General features: G+C 41.5%; 1 protein-coding gene across 5 annotated transcripts in view; it reads right to left on the bottom strand.

Annotated features, from left to right (window-relative positions):
- The window catches only part of diaph2 (diaphanous-related formin 2), a 330,230-nt gene that overhangs the window by 39,678 nt on the left and 267,975 nt on the right, over positions 1-22,577 (bottom strand). For 3 of the 5 annotated variants that reach the window (XM_035649042.2, XM_035649041.2, XM_035649038.2), the window contains 3 exons: positions 17,239-17,374; positions 4,235-4,327; positions 2,604-2,669 (listed from right to left, as the gene is read on the bottom strand). In XM_035649042.2, coding sequence (XP_035504935.1) covers positions 2,604-2,669; positions 4,235-4,327; positions 17,239-17,374 — 295 coding nt within the window. The remainder of the gene's footprint in view (positions 1-2,603; positions 2,670-4,234; positions 4,328-17,238; positions 17,375-22,577) is intronic. The other 2 variants (XM_035649040.2, XM_035649043.2) reach the window with 2 other exon arrangements.

The following is a 22,577-nucleotide window of genomic DNA, read 5'->3' on the forward strand; positions in this document are numbered from 1 at the left end:
CTCAGAGTTCAGCAAATTCAGAGACTGAAATTCTGTTAGGCCCGAGTCATAGAGAAAACAAATATATACACATTAAAGGTACATAAACATTTGCACTGCTGCACTGAGCCAAGAATTATACAATCATTCATTAAAGTCTGACCCAAAGACAGCTTCAGGGACTGAGGTGCCTTTTGTCATCAAATCATCCATCACTGGGGAACTTGTTTCTCTTTACGGAGTGTAGGTTATTTTTTAAAGAATCCCCTCATACTGTGCGTAAAGGTTTCTGTTTGTCCCCTTTCATAAGATGAGACAAAATCCCCATATGCTCTATAGTAGCAGAACTCATTTCCAGATTCCATTAAAATAAAAATAAAAATCCATGGAGCCAGCATGTCAAAAGGATTTTCCCCTCTCATCACTTCAGAGTAGAGAAACCATGCAGCTGTTTTTCAAACTACAGTACTGAGTTCCATATCAATAAACAGAAAACTGTCAGTGCATAAAACATTCTGGTAACATAACAGTGGTGTGCACTATGGGGAAAAAAGTGAGTCTGATGCACAGTGACATGCAGAAAAAAAGAGGCATCATAAGGACCAAGGTTATCTCACAGTGTCACAAGAACAGGAAAATAGGTCAGAGAGATGAACAATTTTTGATTAAACATCAAGCATATACGATATTTCACAGTGTACAGTGATCCCATAGCATAGCACTGCTGAAGGTACAACATAAAACACATGAGTCTCATACAACATTCAATCCTCTGTCATTAACAAGAAACTCTTGTTCCTGACCCACGGGGGAACGCGGTACCATGGCCTCAGATGTGAAGGTGCCGACTCTCGTCCCACACACTTCACACTCGCTAGAGGCTGTGTTCCAATGAAATCAACAGGACTATATCATCTGCAAACACCGGGGATGGAACGGGTTCAAAACAGTGTACACTCTCCACTTGGCAGCCTCATAAGATCCCCATTCATAAAATACCAGAATTAACAAACATTTATTTTGCGACTTGCCAACGTGTAATGTTTTGACGACCTCTGAGATCTTCAACAAAAAATTAACAAGCAGAACCCGGCTGCCCTGAGCATCTTGTTCCTACCCATCAATCCACTAAATCACCCCTTCCCTTGAAAAACTAAGGTTTTATTGGTGATGTCCTCTCGAGGACTCACCTGCATGACCAGCGAACTCTACAGTATCAGCCCTGTTTTTTTAAAATATCGAATATAACAGTACGCAGTGATATGAACTATAATAACTTCTTTTAAAAAAAGGTACTGTAGCAAAAAAATACATACACACATCAATGAACACAGAAGATACACATATCAGGTACTTGGACATGCATCCACAAGAGATACATATCATAGCTCGAAAGACTTTGAGAGCCACAGGCAATTCAATTTCAATTTAAAACATTTGCGTAACAGGCAAGGATCCTTCAAAGTGCTGTTGCATGTCAGTTTGACATTTACCAAACATATAGGCAAAGGTGATATACAAAAACAGTGTGAGTGCCCAAAGTGTGAAGGCTTCTCCAGCGGAACACTTCCGAAATATTTCCACAAGACTGGTAGTGATATCATGCTGTGACAGAAAAGCAGGGCGATTAGATGATAACTGTAGCTGCTCTACAAGGCAGGAATGTTGCTGAGTGAATCAAAAACGATTTCCTTTAAGTAACGTGAACACTATTAAGCTATTACTGTTACAAGGTTTAAACATTGAGGAGGCCAACACAAGGCCGGCTTCATCAATGTTGTACTTTACTCTATTAGACTTTAAAGGTACTCAATGTAAGATTTACATCATGTCACTCAGTGGTACATTCATTAATGCTCATTACAGACTCTCTGTCGTCAGGAGTTTTCCTTCTCTACGGCTGCACATTTTCATGTGATCCTATGCACATTTGAAACTCATTACTCGTATTGACAAATGCTGTGACATTGAAGTACCTATCCATCAGTGTATTTTTGTGTGTAGATAAATATTGATAAAAATGTCATGTGACCTTCACTGGTGCTTACATCTACCCAGGTTTCCACAATTCTTTGTGAAAACTCTTATTCCAATATTAAAAGGACATCTATGGTTAAATTAGCTAATGGTTCGCCTTTGTATTGGCAAAAATTTGAAATGGGAGGCTCATCAGGCGGAGGATACAATCAAATGCAAGTTGCACTCAAGGTTAGCCGCCCCTAGTTTTTGCTAAATTCTTGCTAATACAAAGCAATAATCATCATAAAATTATGGGTGTGTTTTGATTTAGTTTGATTGAAACATGTTTCTAGTAACATTACTGTTGAAATCAAGGTTAAAATTAAAGTCATAACTGCAAAAAAATGGTGTTAATTCATTCTGTAACTTCAGATGATTTTTTCAGTGAGGAGCGTCAGGTTCCTTTTTTATGTACAGTAAATCTTACATATTATACCTCATTCTTTGCCAAGGCAAATGCAAAAACTCAGCCAAAGACACTGCGTGTTGTAGACCAGCTCAGCTTGAGTGTTTTGGTTTGAAGGACATATGCAGTATGCAGTCAGGAGAAGTGCAGTATGAGACAAGGTGGAGCTGGGTTAAAAAAGCTATTTAAATACACACACCTAGGGTTCTGTTACCATAGTTAGCACCCGGCCACCGAGAGACTGGACTGGAAGGGCTTTGATCACCTGCAACAACGTTGGTGATAAAATCAAAAGTAGAAAAATAAAAAAAAGAAGAAGAAGGGGAGGATGGAGGAAAAGGAAAAGAGAAAAAGGCATCAGAGGTGACACATTCGCAGAAATGAACCACTCCCAGAATTTGTCAAAAAGACCTTTAGATCTGTTAAGTCACCTGGACACATTTTTGAACACAGACATCTGATTAAATTGAACCCCAATGAAGAAATATGGAATGAAAATGTGAATATGAGTTGGATTATGTGTTGAAATGAGAGAAAAATAAATGTGCATGTGCGTCTGTTGCTTTTGTTTGACTTGAATGTTTTTTAGTCAAAACACTATCAAAGATAATATTTATTCATAATCAAATCACTTTTCATACACTACACTACATATTTTGAAATTAACTCTTATTATTATTATTATTATACGAGAAGATTAAAAAATAACTGTGCACAACAACGTGCACTATGTGTCCGAAAATCATAGTGGTGGTTGTTATTTAGGGTGGGTCTTTTATACCATTTTGTGTGAACACACACACATAAGGAAATTTTATGACTTAAGGTGACTAACTGCAGAAACAATCTACAAGTGTGTACTGGAATACAGTATGTAAATTGTGTTAATATATGAGCCTTGGAATATAAAAATATAGTTTTAAAACATTCTTACACACAGGAGAGGACTTACCACTGAAAATCTTCCCTATCGGTTTAAATGTCCCATAAATCTTGTTGGCCAACAGCAAATATTTGCAACTAATAACCATTCAGCTACTAGTAACAATAGCTAATACATGTAAATTCAAACACTTCATAATTTGACTAATGCAAGTCAATCTGCGTTAAACGCGAAAGAGTAAATAGACTACTGACATAAATTTAAGCCTAAGTCTACAATCACTCCACATGTAAATATTGCTCAGCAACAATCACAAAATATATGGTTCAATCGGAAATCCGCTCTGCCTTTAAAATGTCGATCTGATTGGTCCACGTTTTTCCTCCCCTCTTTCGTTTTCCTACCATGATTGCCAGCGTGGAGACGGCAGCACCTGTGGCTCTTCTGCAGAACTCTGACTTGCATATCAATTGACCCTGGCACTCCCTCTAGCTGCGTGCAGGCCATTCATCATGGCCGAATGGAACATGTTAACACCAGGATTGCACAAAATCCGCCTCAGTCCAACTGCAGCCAACGTGGTTAAATTCTAAAAGGTGCTTCATGAATGGCTCAGGGACAATTAGGTGCTAATGACCTAAACTTGGCCAAATGAGTGGATGTTTCTGTGTGGTCCTATACATGTTCACGCTGCTTGTGTTTATTAGTTAGGAATCTTTGACACAAGTAAAACAGACACACACACATAAACACAATATTCACACTAATTATATACAAACTCTCCAGTTCTTTTTTCTTATGACAGAAAACAGCCAATTATATTGCCATGTTAAGTCTGAACAACTGGAGGGAGCAGGCAGATTTTGTTCCTGCAGAAAGGTGAGACTGACAGAAATGACGAGACTCATAAATTGGGACATAAAGACAGTGTTTTACTGCCGCCTTACCATTGCGCGGGGTCCGTTTTCGCCGATCCCGGAAGGCTGCTCCAGACTGCAGAGCCTCCATTAGGCTGTCCATCACACCTGTTTCATCTCCCTCTGTAAGAGAGCAGACGATAAGAAGCAAAGATGTTTACAAGACAATACTTACATTAACTCAACGGGATGAGGCACATAATGACACGAGCACATGAGTCTGTTTATCTACACATTAACAGATGCACACAAACACATTTGTGCACGACTGTTTTGAGGTCTAATTCAAGGTGTGGATGTCAACGACAAAAAAAAAATCACCCCATTACATCAAGAGAGTGCCGTGATTCTGAATGAGATATAAACAAGCCTTTCATAGGGTGTATGAGCGTTGAGATGGAGGCCTGTCACTCAGGTCTGTCCTTTTTTTTTTTTTGGGAGTAAACAGCTGGGGAGGAGGAAAACACACTTAGAGCTTAGCAACTAATACAGGCAGCCGAGCCTCAGGATGAAAGCATCCAGTGATGGTCATTGACAGATATTCTTTCTGTGGCTAACGCAGGGGAGCTAAGTGCTCTTTACAAAGATTTAGTGTGGAGCCGCTCGATACCCGGGCGCTCTATCATTGTTCAGTCAATGACACCAGGTCCGGCCTTCGGAAAACATTCCCCCAGCCCACCATTTCAGCTGTCGCGTGGATCCATGAAACCAGAGAACGGGAGGCAAGGCTGTAGAAACAGGTAGGAGACACCTCAAATTCTAAGGCCAAAAAACCCCCAGAAAAGACAAGTTGAGCCCACACTGTGCACATGCAGCATCCGGCTCAGTGGAAGAGGGGTTCAAAAATAATCTTAGGTTCTACATCTGGGTCATCTATCTTTACACCCCAATACTAATGAGTCAGAGGGGCACCCTTTTCATCATCCTGGTCCAGAACAGACATTATTTTAAACTAGGATCATTAGGGTGACTTATGGCAGAGCTAGTGACTTGGCCATCAATTCTTTTGCGTATATAGGAGTGAACTTGCTCTTCCCCAGTGTTTACTATCAGGATCCAGATATCTTGTTTCTCCACTGTGCTTACAGCTAGAGTTGAAGGGAAACACTCAAAAAATAAGCCAACTGCTACTTCCAGCAGTGCTCTTTCCCAGACACTTGGGTGATCAATCTTTTGTTACCTGCATGTACCAAAAGAGGAACAACAGTCAGGCAAATTGAGTTTGTGGACAAAACATGTCGACACTGAATGCTACAGGATTAATTCAGTGAAATGGCAAGCATTTTGCCAGTGCCAACGCAAGTCAGCGCTGCACATGTTTTTCCCCTGCTATTTCAAGCCACCCAACCTGCGATCATTCATGCAAGAAGACAGCACAACTGAGAATAGAAACATGTCTTATGTAAATTTTGAAAAACAGCAACTCCACTCGTACTCACACTAGTGTTGCTCTCTATCGCATTCCTTCTCTTTCTTCCTCAAGTCCTTCCCAAGGGCTACTTTGAAATCAAAGTATCTGTTCCGGCTGTGTGCGGTGCTTAAAAGCAATCCCGATTAAATCAAGCTTAATTAGACCAGCTTTATCAGAACAAAACCAAAGCTGAGCCAAGTAGTGCTTATCTCAAATTGCAGCACTACACCTCAGATAGCATGCTCATTGGTTTAAAAGGGGACGCATGGGTTTCATCGGCTGCGGACCTGAAGGACACTATGGTGAACAACTTGCAGCTACTATAATTGTATCTGCGCCCGAAATCTTGAGCTACTGCTTCTTCTAATGTAGGTTAGCAAGGACATTGTGGATCTGACAGAAGGCGTAACGCGTTAAATGGCAGGTAAACATTCATCTCCAGCCACCTTGGCATAAGAAACTTTTTGACAGCTCCTTCTTCATTGCCTTCTTCATGGAGACCTAGACATCACAGGGGGCACCTGACACTTTGATCAATTTGTCCTACTTCTAGCTTAACTGTAGCACAATTCATCATGTGTAATGGCCAGGACTTGGGAGCCCTAGTAGACTGAGATTCAGCGGGAGGATTGCAGACACGAAGAACCAAAATGACTAAAATGGGAAACATACTCCCCAGTCCCCTCACACTGCTCAATTAACTGTGTCCTATCGGGCCACAGTTTAAACTCGAGCAGGCCTTACCTTCAGCAAGAAATTCTAACAAATGAGCCTTCACAAGTTTTTACACACAACATTCAAAAATTTCAGAAAGACAAGGTTAGCGTTTTGTAGGGGGAAAGAAAAGAAGAAGTTATTCGATTGCACTTATTCCAGTAATCGTCAGAGAAAACTCCCCCTCCCCACTACTTACTGCAACATTGCCCTCTTAGGCAGACAAGTCTCTTATTTTGAGCCATAAAACTTAGGGCAAATATCCATCCGCTTCTCATTAACAGCAGAGGTAGATTTCACGCTGGGGAATTACAGAAAGCTAACATTTTAGGCCTTCCTCAAGAGGAGATATCCCCTCTGCTCACAGGAAATTGCTTTCTAAATGGGTTAAGATGGGCTAAGACCCAAGACATTGACAAACCCTTCCAGTGATGAAACACCTTGGTGGGCACCTCAACAGACAGCCCCAGGGCCCTTTAATGATCTTATTAAAGATTGTGGAACTGTGGAACATGGCCACAGCTTTTGCACTTTTAGGCACTTTCTTACACAGTTAAACCTCTGACAGCAGAAACGAAAACTCTGTGAACCTCTCCCTCCCAGAGAGAGATGGTGTAAGTGTTTCATATCTTTCCCTTTGATCCCTGCCTACCGCCAATCTAACATTCTTCCCCTCCTACACCTGAACATCAGGCGGTAACTGGACCGAGAGGCCTTGCCAAATGTACCACTGAGCCCTGAGGATTGGCTCACTCCACAATATTTATTTACAAGCAGCACTATTGCATTTTGTAATTAGGAGGGATAACAAGAGCAATGGGCCCTCAGCAGGATTGGCATAAAACTTCACACATCAGATTAGTTCCCCCCCACAAAAAAGAAAAAAAGAAAAAGAGTACAGTACAAACGGAAGGATGTGGCTGCAATGTACCTTTCAGCAATCCCAGGAGCCGAGCAGAAAATCAGGTGTTAAAACAAAAGAGGCGGGATGGGAAAAGAACACAGATACTGTAAGCGTCACTGTTGGGGAAGGAAGATATAAAGGGTAGAAAGAGGGAGGAGGCAGAAGGCAGAAAAAAAAAATAAGAGAACGAGAGCACAGAAAGGCAGCAGGGGGGAAAAGTGAAAAGGGTTTGTGTGGGTGCAGTAGTGCGTGTGGTGGAGTGGGTTATTGAGAGGGGCCAGTAGAGCGAAGCAAGACACAAGGTTGTAAAACACCTTCCTGGATACTTGACAGCCTGAGCCCTGTGACATTTAATTATTTCTAACACATACACCGCGAGCACACGCACACAGACCCTCACGTAAAACCAGCCTACACCTTCTTTAGTGATACAAATGCATGTTGTATATCTGCAGGAGCATTGTCTCCACTTAACTAATCCAGATTTATGGGGCAGATTTCTCAGCTGAGAGGTGAGTGGAAGTTTGACGAACAAAGACAGTGAGCGTGCTGCGTGGATAGTTGAGAGAAGGCAGACAGAGTGTACTCCAGCTAATGGCAGCAGGGTGACCCGTGCTCACGGCTGCTCATGGCAAGAACAGTTAGAGGAGGAAAAGGGACATAGCCAAGCCTTTCGGAAAAAACCCCAAAACAATGCATCATTGAAGTCTCTATACAAAATCTTAATCCTCAGCCAAGGACCAATTAGGAACTAATAAATAAGTTAACATAATGCAAAACATGACATTGCACGTGTTTGTCTCTGCCAATTAACGTCAGCCATTTAAAGCCATTCAAAAATATGTATAAAACTGCAAAGTAAAAGTAACCAGCTGTCGCCGCAATAAAATGTGACAAAGCTTTTTTCTCTATCATTCAAGCAGAGAACATTGTATGTATTGGAGTGAAATGCTGGGCTCCCGTTTAAACACCAAAGGCACAGCATTCCTACAATTATGCAGCATCGTCAACACAGCCTGTTCATTAATTGAATTTGCTGTCTGTCATATCCTACATGTTGTGTTTGGAAGAAAAACAACAACAACAAAAGAACCCCACAGTTGATCGATTGAGAACTCAATTTCTGATGGCTCACATGCAGCCTCCAGGGGAAAAGAGACAAATAATAAGCTTCTGGTATGTGCGTTTCTAATATAATGGCAAACCATGAGTGAACCGGGTAGCAACGATGTCAGGCGAACTGGAAAAAAAAAAGTGCCACTTTAATGACCTTCCACATAGTCACATGTTGTAATGAAAATACATCAACATATCCTCTGTATTTATATGAGCATTGCACTCTCTTCCATAAGCAAATGAAAGTGTTTGACATGAGGAAAATCTGGCATGTCTATTATTCCCTACTATCCACTCTCCTCTTCGTAGCCAATTCCTGAGTCAAATTTGCAGTGTAATGAGATCTAACGAGAGCTGCTGCTTGATGAATTGAAACCACTGTGAACGAGGGACGCAGTGAGAGCGTTTAACCTCACCCCAGTCACCCTCCACGGCTCCGGTGGATCGGATGGGTAAGAAAAGGGGGAATGAAGAGGAGAGTAACAACTCCTTTTTTTTCTTTGCTCGCTGCAGATTGTTTTTTGAACACATTTGAGCCCATCTGTTCCCCCGCAGAAAGTCACCTGTGCAATTAACCTGGACCATTAGCCGTGAAACAAAGGCCTCAGTGGAGGGGGGGTTCTGGTGTATGGCCAGGTGGAGAGGCAACAGTCACACTTTCTTTTCATCTCAGCTCTCCAGCTCTACCCTCACTTGTACGCACCTGGTTTTTGTGTTACTTTCACACTTGAATTCAGGCTCAGTCGCCTGGACATACTGTACACAACCACCTGCATTACTCAGCATCCCGCTCTTCTTACCGCTCTGCTGTCTACTCTCCTACTGTCTGGCTTTGAGCACAGTCACCCTTTCCCCTTGCCCTGCTTCCCTGCAGTCGCAGTAGACCCAGAGACCCAGGCAGACAGACACCATTGCTGGCACAGAGAACACAAGTACCCAAAGGACGGCAACGATGCACCTGTTAGATGTCTCTCCTTAGTTTGTTCCCTCTATCTCCTCTGGACCAAAGCTTTGACACAAGGACCGGAGAAACTTTTCGGACAGGCCCCAGTCTTTAATTTGTAGGTGTGTGTGTGTGTGTGTGTGTGTGTGTGGATGTTTAGTAGTCCACTTGAGTAAAAAGGAGAATGGAAGGGTAAGATGGCTAATAAAAAAGACGGATTTTCCTCCTTATTAATCTGGATAGTTTTACTGTAACAACTTGATGAGCAAACCCACTCATGTCCTCCCTAACTCAATAAGGGATGCTCCCACAACCATTCATTTCAGGGGGAATGGCCGTGTAGCTGCTACTTTAATCCTGCTGTGAGCCCCTGTGTGGCGCCAGGGTCAGTTAGAGAAGGCAAGGAAAAAATATGGAGAGAGGGCAGAACGTCTTGAAGATGGGAAAGGTGCCGAGCGATGTATTGTGTTTGACGTGTGCGTGGTAGAGACAAGTATTGGAGCAAGGCTGGCCTGGTCACTGTCGGGCCTGATCCCACACCGGAAAGAGACGGAGATGTCCTGACTGCAGGAGACCAGAGGAAACGTGGGGAGAAGTTGGATGTCGACAAGGGAGAGATGAAAGTGGATTATCCGCCATGGCGATTTGCATTCTGTGGTGGAACGAAAGCCCCTGCGATGCCCCGAATAGCTGGATGCATGAATAAGTAAACAAACAAAAACAAAAATAAACCCTCCATCTGGATGGATGCTGCCAGGCCCCAAGTGAGAAACAGTAGGGAGGGGAGGTTGGGAGATGGGATGGGGGGGAAGAGCGATGCATGCAACATAGCAGTTGCCACACTGTGCTTCCTCCGTTATCATTTACTTCAAACGCCTGCGGGCCCCCCTCAAGTTACATTATTGCACCACATCACCATCTATCCACTGCTTTTGGTTTGTTTGCCCAGTAACACCATCAACACTCAAGGGAGAGCTCCAACCAAGCCCTGACAGATGTTAAGTTGACACACTTTCTCTGAGCCACATGGGGTCAACATGTCAGGGTGCCAGGATGGCTTTGTGAGCCTGTCCTCATCGAGTAGTAGACTACAACTGACCTTTTTCCATAGACTAGGTACTGCTATATTTAGCCGTGTGGTAGACCTTGGCCCATATACGCATTTTCATTGTAGTCTGGCAACTTGGATGGTTGAGTGTTTTGACAAACACTCAACATGTTTTTTGAATTAAAAAATATCCAAGTGAAAATAAGTATATTCTATGTGTTGTTACTTTCAGCCCATCTATTCAATGTCCCAAGGTTGGATTCTTGAGATGGAGTGGTGTTTTTTTTTTTACTTTGTTTTCTCAAATTCAATTCTTTAATTTTATTGCAATCTGCAAATTTCCTGCTGCTTCCCACTGGAATGTTTTTGCACAGTGAGTACAAAAGGGCTTTTATAGTGAAACAGCAATGGGAAATGACACATTTTAATAAATACGTAAAACAACGACTAACCACCAAATTAGTCTACATCAAGGGTATTTTTCAGCTGGTGACTGTTTTCATTCCAGTTGGGATGAAACTCAAACCTCCGACTTTAATAACACCTTTTACTGCGCTATTCTGGCGTTTAGACAAGAGCCGTCTAATGCCAACATCCCAAATTGTGATCACGGTTGTTTAACTATATGGCAAGGCACCTTTACTGCGCACACATTTAGCATACGTGACGGTTGATGCCGCGGTCACACTTTAAACAAATCAGGTAATTAAAGTGAAAGGGATTTAAAAGAGGCCCTGGCATGTGTAAGCATATTGAGATGCTATAATCATTTTGGGTTTCATCCATCTAGCACAGCACATATTCCCCAGTACAAACTAGTGGCACATTTTGATAGCCGGGTTTTGGAATCCAGATCAAGATAACATCTGAACCAAACCCCACATGGGCTGTTTGCATCAGTGAAAGGCAGTGCTGTCTGGGGGAGCTAAATGGATTTGACAATGGGATTTGATGGTCTTTGTAGTGAGGGTAATTAGGTTTGATTGACTGTAAAGTGACTGGTGAGGTCCAGATCTGGGAGGGGAAATGATCAGACACTTGAACCACCCACAAATTAATGAGATTCAACTGTGCCTGAGCTGATTTCACCAAGGAGAAGGAGAACATTTACAAAAGCAATGGGAGACAGAAAAGTACAAGGCGGGATGAGCAAAGTGAGTGTGTGTTAGAGAGAGAGAGAGAGAGAGAGAGAGAGAGAGAGAGAGAGAGAGAGAGGAGGACAGACAGGAGGCACATAGGAAATGAGAGTGAAAAAACAGGGAAGAAATAGATATCTGATGCATGCCTCACTTCCTTGATTTTGGCCTTAACTAAATTTAAATTAAGATAAAAGATAAGTGAGGTGCAATCTAATAAGTGTTTTCTTTCTTTCTCCTGATACAAAAGAGGATACTGCTATGGAACAGAAAATTAAAGAAATAAATTAATAAAACCATTCAATGTGACAATTAAATGCATGAGGCAGACTAAAATGTGGAAGAGACTATTCCCCGGTGTTGACTTTAATTGCTAAGAAACTATGGTATTTATTATAGAATATTAAAAAGGCTTAAAATGAAGCCAGAGTTATTTTCCTCATGCTGACATTTCTTCATGGAAGTGCACTGGAAATGTTATAAAACGAGAGGATAAGTACTGGATGAGTGTGTTATTGTATCACCTTCACTTACAAAATGTAGTTTTACATTCAGTCAGATATATTTAATCCTTGAATGTCACTTGTTTATGATAATTATATTTCCCTATATGTTTCTATTTGTGTTGCTTGCTATTATCGTCCTCAGCTGAGATGCAATCAACCATATTCTATGTGAATCATCACCTTGAGGCAGATTCTGATTTTGAATAGCGATGTAGCACATTCTAATATGCCGTTATTTATTATAAAGGATGTATGACAGCAGATAATCCCGGTGCCCTTGTTCCTGTCTTTGAAGGTAATGATGGAATTCACCAATCCATACTCAGGAGTTTTAGAGCATGCCTTGCACTTCCTGCACTCAACATCGACACAGCTCAAATGCAAGGTCGAAAAAAAAGAGGCAATTTGCTCGGTTTGGCATTACGCTGCTGTGACATCCGTATGCAGATGGTGTGAAAGAGCCTTCATTTTCATAACTCATCAGAACCAGCACATATGTAACCAGACATGAAAGCAATCAGCAGCATGACACCTAAGGGAAGAAAGAGGCAGCAAATTCAAGTATTGCACCATGGATCATCATTACATTCTGCGGAGTCGGTCTTGTTTTGTTATAATTTATATAAAACATGAAGGTCAGCTATAGCTTTTCAATTCTGGCTGCATATCTCTAAGCTAGGCTGAGAAATATCAAGATTTGTCTTAGATTTATTTAGTTACTTTTATCAACTTGGGTTTCTGACCTCCACGTCTACAAGCGCTCTCACCTGGTAATATTGTTTGCCGTGTCTGCTGCGCTGTGGAGACACTATGCAAACTTAGAGAGCTAACCTGTCCACCCCAGTGCTGTCTGTCAGCACTTTTCTATGATCACCTGGCTGGCATTGCTGCGACAGGGGTATGCACTGGCCTACCGGCAGCTGACAATGTCACACAAAGCCATCAATCCAAATCTCTGCCACTGTCATTCCCGACATGGCTCGGCCAGCCACCACCAGTCAGCCAGCTGCACAAATTTATATGTCAATTAATTTTAGCATATCACATCTAATGTATACTCAAATTCTGAAAATGTCCTTTGGTAAACAGCATAAAAATACTTGCACAGCTTTGTCTTTTTCAGAAACTTGCAAAAAGAGGAAGAAAAACAGGGGAAAAATAAAACACACTGATGGGCATGTTATTATAACCAGTACAAGCTATCTTCAAACTCTGCATTTTATCTGAGTAATGTATTGTCTTACATCCATATTATGATGCAGAGTGAATCTGAGCCATATGGAGAAAAATTTAAACATATAAACACTGCAGTCTGTAATGTAGTCAAAGCATTTTATTATTTGTATAAATGATTTTGCTCATATTTATTGGATGCTTTTTTTTTAGAGAGAAGCCCACTTTTATTCATGAAAACAAATACTAGGTCATCCTGAAAGTGTGAGAGGTTGACGAGAAGAATGCATAACTAGAAGATATGAAGATATAACAAAACACTATTCAAGAATTATCTTACAATCAATAACAAACCATCTGCTGCAATCAGGTTCTCTACTCTAATAAAAAATGATCACTTGCGCAGGCAAAACCTAATGATAAAAATAAAACAACAAGACCTAGAACAATTTAGCAATTGATTTCAACTTTTTCAATCAGACAATTATATTCTGAGGCCTAAGATTTCTAAAGAAAGGTCTTCATTACACATTAGTCAAGTTGGAATGCATTTAATGTGTATAGTCAGCTGAGATAGCAGGCTGTTGGTAGACTCATAAAAGGTCTTGTAAAACTTGAAGGCTACAACCAATATGCTGCTACACTTGATATTCCTCAGGTTGGCAGTAAAACTGTTCTTCGGAGGCTCTAATGGGGAAGGGCAGTGTTACACAAACTACTGCAACCATTCAGAGTAGACTATATAAAGTAGGCCTGAGAAAAGTTGCCGGAAAACAAGTAAAACACAAGGTTCTTTCTCGTTGCCACCTGGAAGAAATGTCTAGACTAAATAAATTGTTCAAAATAACTGTTTGTGGGGTTTTTTTCTGGTTGGTTGTTTATTATGTGCCTCATGCCAAGCTGGATTGTGCTCAAAGCGGCATGTGCGCTTTCCGGCTCTTTTCAGAGTTTAGTGGATTTGACTGGGGTACACTGTTGACATGTGGGTGCAGACACTTGCCCCAGATGGGGGCAATGACCCTGGTGATGCCAGCCGAGTAGGCGGCCGCAGGGGCCTGCTACTCCACACAAATGCCTTGGAGAAGGAAAGTCCAAATGCTCTGGCTCTTGACACACTCGACATGTGGCTTGTGACATTGCTTCATAGGCCACACACACAAAAAAAATCATGTTGTGAAGAACCATCTTCCCCAGCTTTAGACAGACGCATTAGTTTGAGTTTATTCTACTGTGTTCAACTGTTATTTCCAGTGAAGCAAAGCAATTCTGCAAATGTTGAACATCTGGTCAGTTCAAGAGACTATGGAAATCCACTCAGAGCAAATTAAAACAAATGGGGTGACTCGGTAATAATTTCATAAGCAATTAGGATTTCTAATACTTCACAAGGAAAACACGTTTAGCGCTGCACTTGTCTCATCTATCAATCATGCTAGTTGAAGAAGTGTGTATGTCAGACAGCATAATCTCAGGTTCTATCAACTGGGAATCTTTCTTTTTCCAGTTTCCTGAAAGCATTTGTCTGTTTCCCCTCCCCCACCCGGTGCCATCCTGGCAAAAGCTTAATGAATTAAACCGTCATTAAATATGCATTTCATTGTTAATCATTTGCAAGCGGAGAGGATTAGGTCACAATTTGTGAAATGACAAAAAATCTATCTCTTCTCAAATATAGTCTCTTGAAATGGCATTAAACACACAATACCATGATCATACCATGAGTCGTTTAAGCAATACAATTAGTAAATCAGTGAATCAAGATACTGACCTGTAAATAATTCTCTTAAAACAATGACCCTATGTTTAATCCTTCTGTTCACTCTAATGGAATTGTAAACAAAAAATATTCAGGTCGACAATTCATTACTTCTATTAATTTTAAATCAATCTATCCATCTATCTTTAATACGTATATCAAACTGGGGATCTACTTCAGCATTTCAATCAGACTTTAATGTATAAAAAAACTGAAATAATATGCAAAATGTTTAATAAATGAATGGTAAGAGGAATTAAACAAGCCTCTTACGACCCTACTTTCAACATCCTTGACAGAAAACACAGTTCATGCTCAGCACGAAATACTGATTTGAAAAGACTCAAAATATCTAAAGCAACAGCATATCTGTCAACTGAGGAGCAGCGGCAGAGGAACGTTATGTTTGTTTCCCTCCACCAACTAGTCAAATTGCAGTTAACATCCATGTCTGTCTATATTAAAGTTAACATATAATGAAATTCACTCAAAATATTAATTAACCTCACAGTTACCTCATGTATTCTTGAGGTACATCCAAAACCATGTTTTATGAGGTCACAGTGACCTTGAACGTTTGGCTACCAAAATTGTCCAAATCCGAGGCCAAGTTTGTTTGAGTCCAAATGTTTGCCCCAAATTTGAAGACATTACCTCAAAATATATTACTGAGAAAGTCCCACAGGCCATTGCCTGGTTGTTGCTGCTGCAGAGGCGTATTAAAGATGTACAACATAAAAAAGAAAAACCCAGAGACCTAAAAACTCTCAATATCCTGCTAAGTCTGTTCCAACCAAACAGCTTAAAGAGAAACTGAGTGAGAACACAAGAGCGGAACAGCTGCGGTAACCTCCAACCTCCTCCTGGCTCCAGTTCAGCTTTCCATTCACATGATCCATTTAAAGAGCCTTTTTTGATTATAATTTCTCTGAATACATTTCACACTGAGACAATTTAGTACACAAAAATAAATTATTTAATAAAAATGTATAGGTGAAAAAAAATTCCTGTGTTTAGCAAAGCAAGTGTGTAATTCATAACTGCCAAGGTCATTGTGATCGCGACCGTCCAACACGCTCATAGCTGGTTGGAGGACAATCCCCACTATCTCTAAAGCTGCAGGCAACGTTGCCCATGTCATCCTCATGTTTTATTCATACAAGTCATACTATGGCATTCAGAAACTCAGATCAAAATCTGCCCTGGCAGAAATATTTAATATCATACCTACTTCTCTACCCTTCTCCATCTGGTTAGCCAGAATGAGAGAGAGGGGTAGACAGACTTTTTCAGCTCAGCAATGTTGGATTATTAAAAGTGAAGCTTTCAAAGAGGTCACTGCTCAGGGAAGAAGAAAAAAATAGTAGCATGCATCAATTATCTTGGAGAGTTTGTGGCATAAGGAACCCTGTCTTGTCACATTTCCCAATGTGGCTGAGCTACAGAGAGGTCCTTGGCTGTTGCTGACATTTAGAAGCTGGTGAATTGTGAAAATCCCAGTCTGTTTGTCAAAAAAATGGACAAAAGACCACAATGACTGCTCGCAAACCCCTTCAGGCTTGAAATTCCTTCTCAATGTCATTGGCATAACAAGACGCCGGCGTCCAGCTCTGTCGTTCTAATTTTTCAAGTCTGGACAACTGCAACTTACACTGATCAATACACGGTTTACTGGTATCGCTCGAGGACAATAGAGCAATTCCATTGATTCACGACAACAAATGTAGTGCAATGCGCCCGCAAACGTCTCGCACCGGAGGAATGATCATATTGTGTTGTATTTCTCGCAAATGACCAGTTATATACAAGTAACAGCACGACTGTGTTGGAAGTGTAATTTACAGAGAAACGTTCACAGCCTTTGCCGTAAGCAGACCTCTGCTCCCTGTCTGTACATGTGACCTACATTGTGAACCCCCCTGCCGGTTCGATGATCGCTCAGACAAAGCATTCACACTTATTTATCACTACATTCGAATATCTGGCACAACTACTGAGCTATAACATTGGTTAAAAATTACTTAAAAATATTAAATGTTTAGGAACCCGAGTGCGAGAGAATGTTTGTTTCCGTGTAAGCAAATGTGCCACAAGCTAAAAGTAGCATAATCCCTCTGTTGTTCGGAGGTAAATATAAGATTCCTTCACAGCTGAAAAAGATAACTCCCCCCACTGCTGCGCATTATCCTCCTCCTTCTGAGTTCAAATCTGTGTGAAGCACAATTCCATGAGACCCCCCTTCCCCCTCGCTCCTGTTCCCCTCCCCATTACTCCCCACCCGCCTCGCCGTCTCCGACTCTGTGGTGGCACGGGGAAAAGTGGCATACCTTTGTTCATGTCAATCAGCTGCTTCTTCTTCTGCTGGCGCTCCTGCTTCTCACGCTCCGCTTTCTCCTTCGCCAGCTTGGCTCTCTTGATCTTCTCCTCCATTTCCCTCTTCTTGTGGTTCTCCTTCACTGCCTCCTGATGAGGCACACACGCGCACAGGCACAGGCACAGGCACATAGATAAAATCAGAATTTGGCTTCTTTATAGTGTCTCTGCTCCTGTACAGTATTCAGAAACGGCCGCATGCCATCAGCAAATTCTAATTCAGAGAGGAATTTGACAGTTAAGAGATAAACTGCTGGAATAAACAATATACCTTTTTATAAGTACGAGCATTTTTATCAAAACTTTCAGATTGTCAATAACACAGTTGATGCATCATCAATAAAATATACAAAACACACACACACACACACAGAACCCCACCCGGTGCGCCCCCCCCCCCCCCCCCCCCCAAAAAAAAAAAAAAAAAAAAGGAGCTACAGTGTGCCAGTCTCTGAGGCGGGGGAGAGATATATCACCCTCCGCTTCCTTCGTGACCGGCTGAAATGTCAGGGAGGAGTCAGAAAAAGAGAGATAATCAACGGCACAGATACAGCCTTTACAAATGTGTCAGTTTGTTCTTGTGCCAACAGAGAGGAAAATGCAACCGCGTGACCCCTTGGAGACGACGAATTATGTTCTCGTCCCAGGCCTGTGGTGCAGCCCTTGACAGGACCCATCATAGGTGTGAGTGTATATCTGTGTGAGAGGTCACACTCCATGTGTATACATGCATATGAGCCTGTGCACCTATAGGCTGGAGTCCATCAGCATCTTTTGCGCTTCTGCTCATCGGTGGGGTTCCTCTTATGTATGCATATGTACGTGTATGTGTTTGTCAGTAAGTGAAGGCACGGCCCCATCTGTGCACTGATATAATAAGTGGTGACAGTAGGCCCCCCATCAAATGCCCCTGTGGTCCTGATGTGTGTGTCATGTTGGCAGCTAAGACTGAAGGATTACGGGGATTGTGGGGAAGGAACAAGGAAAGAGCAGCTCATCACGCCACTCAATAGAAGAGCTTTGCTCCATGTCCAAGGACAGAAGCCCTCATTGTCACTCTCTCCTTGTTGGATGACAAGGGCAATGAGAGGAAGAGAGGGAGAGGCTGAGAGGGGGGTAATGGAGAAGTCAAGTGAGGCCGATAGACAGAAGCCTGGCAGAGAGAGATCACACGGGAAGGCAGAGTGCGTGAGTTTTGGTATTATCTGCATTATGAAAACATCAGAGAAATTATGTGCTTTGTCAGCAGCTATAAGTCAGTCAAACACTAAAGATCAACAGCCATTTTATTGCAATGTCACTGTTGTGTGATTGATGCACATATCATATATATTGACTGTGTGCACTTGGCTGCAGTTTTGAACGAGAGCTGCGATGTATTCAGTGATGAAACAGTTAACTTGTGAGTTCTGTTGAAGTGATGGACAGCACTGGCAGCATGAGTCAAACTGATATCTGCCCTCTGACAGGATTGCATTCATTTTGGAAGTAACATCGCTGCAGTGCTCAACATCTACAGCACAAGTTGAAAGATAAATTATGCAGATTACACATAAAATCCTGCCGGCAAAACTTACTTTAAACAAACAACAAATTTTGACTGTAAACATGATTATGCAACATAATCATCTGGTTCATAATCAAACAGCACCACTAATTAGCACAGCGATAAATATGCCTTTACTGATCTCTCAGTTTTCTCTTTGACGACCCCGGTTTCGCCGATGGCAACGACTGATTTTATCAGGCCTCATTTTCTTGGTACCTAGGCATATTGTAGGTGGACACACCACATGTCCTGTGTGTAGCGAAGCAGAATTAGACCTCATAAGATTACCAAAAGATCTAGTTTCTCTTGAATACGAGCAAATATTATGTATGAACATTACAAATGTTAAAAACTATGTTTAAAAAAAATCCCACATCATTTATTCGTGGCCACTCTCATCTATTTGAAATTAAAGTAAAAATCTTTACAATTTGACTATAGACATAAGTTATTATTGGCCACTGCATTAATTCATTTGTCCATTACGGCCGTTGTTGTGCCAACCAATAAAAACTATATGTAATCTGTAATTCAGTGAAAACAAACTAGAAAAACGTTGACATTCTAATTGAGGTAAACAATCTATAAGTGTTTAATACACGAACAGAAACTAAAAATAAATCCTACTATCACGGGCCTACGCATTTGACTGGCCCTGTGCCCTGAAAAGTAGGAAAACGTGGTTTACATATGCATAATGGTCTGGGGGGGTATGTAAATGTTGAGCACGATACTCAAAGACACAAAACAAAATGTGTGGTTTTGAATAATAGCACCTTTTTGCCAGGTAGGTTGGTCAACAACACCATTGAAGCAGCGCATTCTTGCTTTGAGGCTTGCAGAGGCCAGGAGACAAAGTGAGTGTATGTCACACTCAGGGCCACCGGTGCGTCGAAGATGGAGATTATAAGTACTCCTCTATCTATACTGGGCTGGAAAACTGAATGCTTTGGAGCCCAAAGGTCTAATCTACCAACAAGGGCCAGGCAGCATTTTCCCTTTCCAGGTCTGTTCTTTCAATAATTCATGAAATGTGTTTGCTGTTCTTCCTTGACCCCGCACAGCACAATACATCTCCCACAGCATGGCTCCCCTCCCGTACCCAACGAGTTCTCCAATGCAATGAGGGAGCAATGAGTATTTCTAACTGCTCAGTTGCACCAGTGATCTCACACAGAGAGTGTCACTGCTATATCTCATTTCAATTTTACAAACACCACAGCGCCTGGGCTTTAAGCAGCAAATGTGTTTATTAGCCATCTGTTACACTGTGTGCCAGAATGTTGGGGGGGAAGTGGCTTCAAGAAGTTATAAGTCACAGATTGTGCGACTTCTGCTCTGTGCTATGGATTTATTCCCATATTAGTAGGTGACCTCCAGAATCTGCTGCAGCGATTTTAATGACTGTGTCACTGCAGTGTAAGTGAATTGACTGACAATGAATGATTACTGAAAGGTGACAGTGATTGAGCAATTAGAAGGTGAGGAGGAGAGAGGCACCGTCAGAGCATCATCTTCAGCACGATCAGCATGATTGTGACAATTTGTCATATTGTGAAGGAATTAGCAAACTTTAGAGAAATCAAAGCTTGCCCCTCCTCCAAATCATCAGTCTATCTCTTAGATTCTTTATCTTGCTACTTTACGAACCTGGTCTGGGTCTTCTGGTGACTAAATCAACAAAGAAGACTGTTAGCTCATCCCAGGCCCATCTGCTGCGCTTTGATAAATCATTAATGGAAAAATCTTAATCCCCTGTGCTCCTGGTCAGGATTACACATACAGACTCTGCGATTGCATTTCACTCATACTCTATTTCAGAATATGGCAGCGGCATTAAATTAACAAATTGTTGGACTCTTCGAATACCAACTCCATGTGCTGAAATCAAATAATAGTTCATGGCCAGTGGGGGGGGAGACAAAAAACAGAATAGGATGGTAGTGAGGGAGAGAAAGAGAATGAAACAGAAGTAAAATAGAGTTAATGGATTCTCTTATCAGTTACATTCAGTTCTGTGAGGACTGTCTGTCAATGCGTTTACTCAAATGCCTCATGTCGGTCGGGTGCATTAAGCCCTTGCTTTTTAGCAAAAGCAATTTAGGGTGACTGTATTGCAATGGAATTCTTTAATACTGCAGATGCTTTGTGCTGTGAATGCATTACACAGGGCAATGCAACATAGATGGAAGTTAGCGAAGATGTTTTGTCTGAGTCAAACAACTAAATGTCTCAATATTGTAAAAAAAAAAAAGTCTCGGGCACACTAGGCATATTAAGAAGTTAAATTCAGGGCTCATTTTGAATTATTAACTGACAAGAAGTCATCGTGTTCATTTCATTTTCCATTTGGAACAAATCAGCAATGGTTGATGTCGACCGACTTTGTCACAGATGAATAACTGTAGTAGAGATCTCTCCAAAATCCCTTCACTGACAAGAAAAGCTAAGGAGAGGGTTTTTCGTTGTGCTGTGGAGAAGCTAGCTCGGTTGTTTTCTGTCAGGGTAAGAAAATAAAAGCAGCCATTGATTCCTCGTGCTCTGCAAGCAGATGGGATTAGCCTTTCTGTCAGCAGAGCTGAAGAGCCAAAAACTATAAATAATATCTGAAGAGTATGATGATTAAAGGATTGTTTTTATATGAATACATTAATTTGTAACCACCCTCCTCCCCCCTCCTCCTATTCCAACCACACCACACAACACCTTACCCCACTCACTTCCCTCCCCTCAACCATAGCAGAGAAGTTTAAATCAGTAATAAAATATTCATCTGCAGCTATTTGCTTGAGAGAATAATTTATTTTCTTGGGTGGATGCCTCTTTTAGAGATATGCATCTCTGGAATCCTTGAGGGAGCATTGTGTTGTGTGCTGGTGCTCTTTGATCAGTGGGAATGGAAAGTTGGTTTCAGATGATCAGAGCAAAGACAGGAGAGGGATTTAGACAAGGGGACTTTGCCATTCACGTTCATGGATTGTGAATACCGAGAGCAAGTCTTCTGGACACCGTGTCATCATCCTGACAATGGGCATTTTGGGGCAGTGCCAGGAGGGATGGATGAAAGGTAGAAAAGCAAAGACACTTGAATAAATGTTTTAACAGCCTTGTCTAGTCAGTAAAAAGGCACTCGTGCTTTGTTCTGAGGTGATGTGATGTTACGTTCGCTGTTAACATCACCTCTTTAACAAATCTGTTTAGCCCAATGTGCTTTATTCTCCTAGACCACATTTAATTTAGCACCAAAGAGAGGCAGAAGACATTTGGAATTTTTGAATGTTCAACTTTTACCTCTAATTTTTACCTATAATTTTCTCACTGGTGTATGCCCTTGTCTACTCGTACTGGAGACATTTTCACAAAAAAGGTCAATTGTCTTTGTGTGTTTAATGTATGGTTGATAAACAAAAAAAATGTTACTCATTTAATAGAAACTTTTTCTCAGCCACACTGAAAATAATTTTTAAACTCTTGGTTGCAACGTTTCCTCCGCTTACCAAAGTCCTCCCTCGACTCATTAGCCCTCACAAAATGCCTTGTGGTGACATGCACACGAGCAGCAGCTTAAAGCTAATGAATCTGTGTTTAATAGGTCAAGCAGCTTGCCCAAGCCAGAGAAGTTATGTTGCAAGTTTAAACATCTGACAGTCAGTGTGCTCAGGTGAATGTGAAGGAACATTTTGGTTTCTAATTTGGATGTACAGTATCGATCAGAGGTGAAAAGCTTATGTCAATACAACCTAT

The sequence above is a fragment of the Scophthalmus maximus genome, chromosome 9 (assembly GCF_022379125.1).
Source record: "Scophthalmus maximus strain ysfricsl-2021 chromosome 9, ASM2237912v1, whole genome shotgun sequence".
NCBI classification, from domain to species: Eukaryota; Metazoa; Chordata; class Actinopteri; order Pleuronectiformes; family Scophthalmidae; genus Scophthalmus; species Scophthalmus maximus.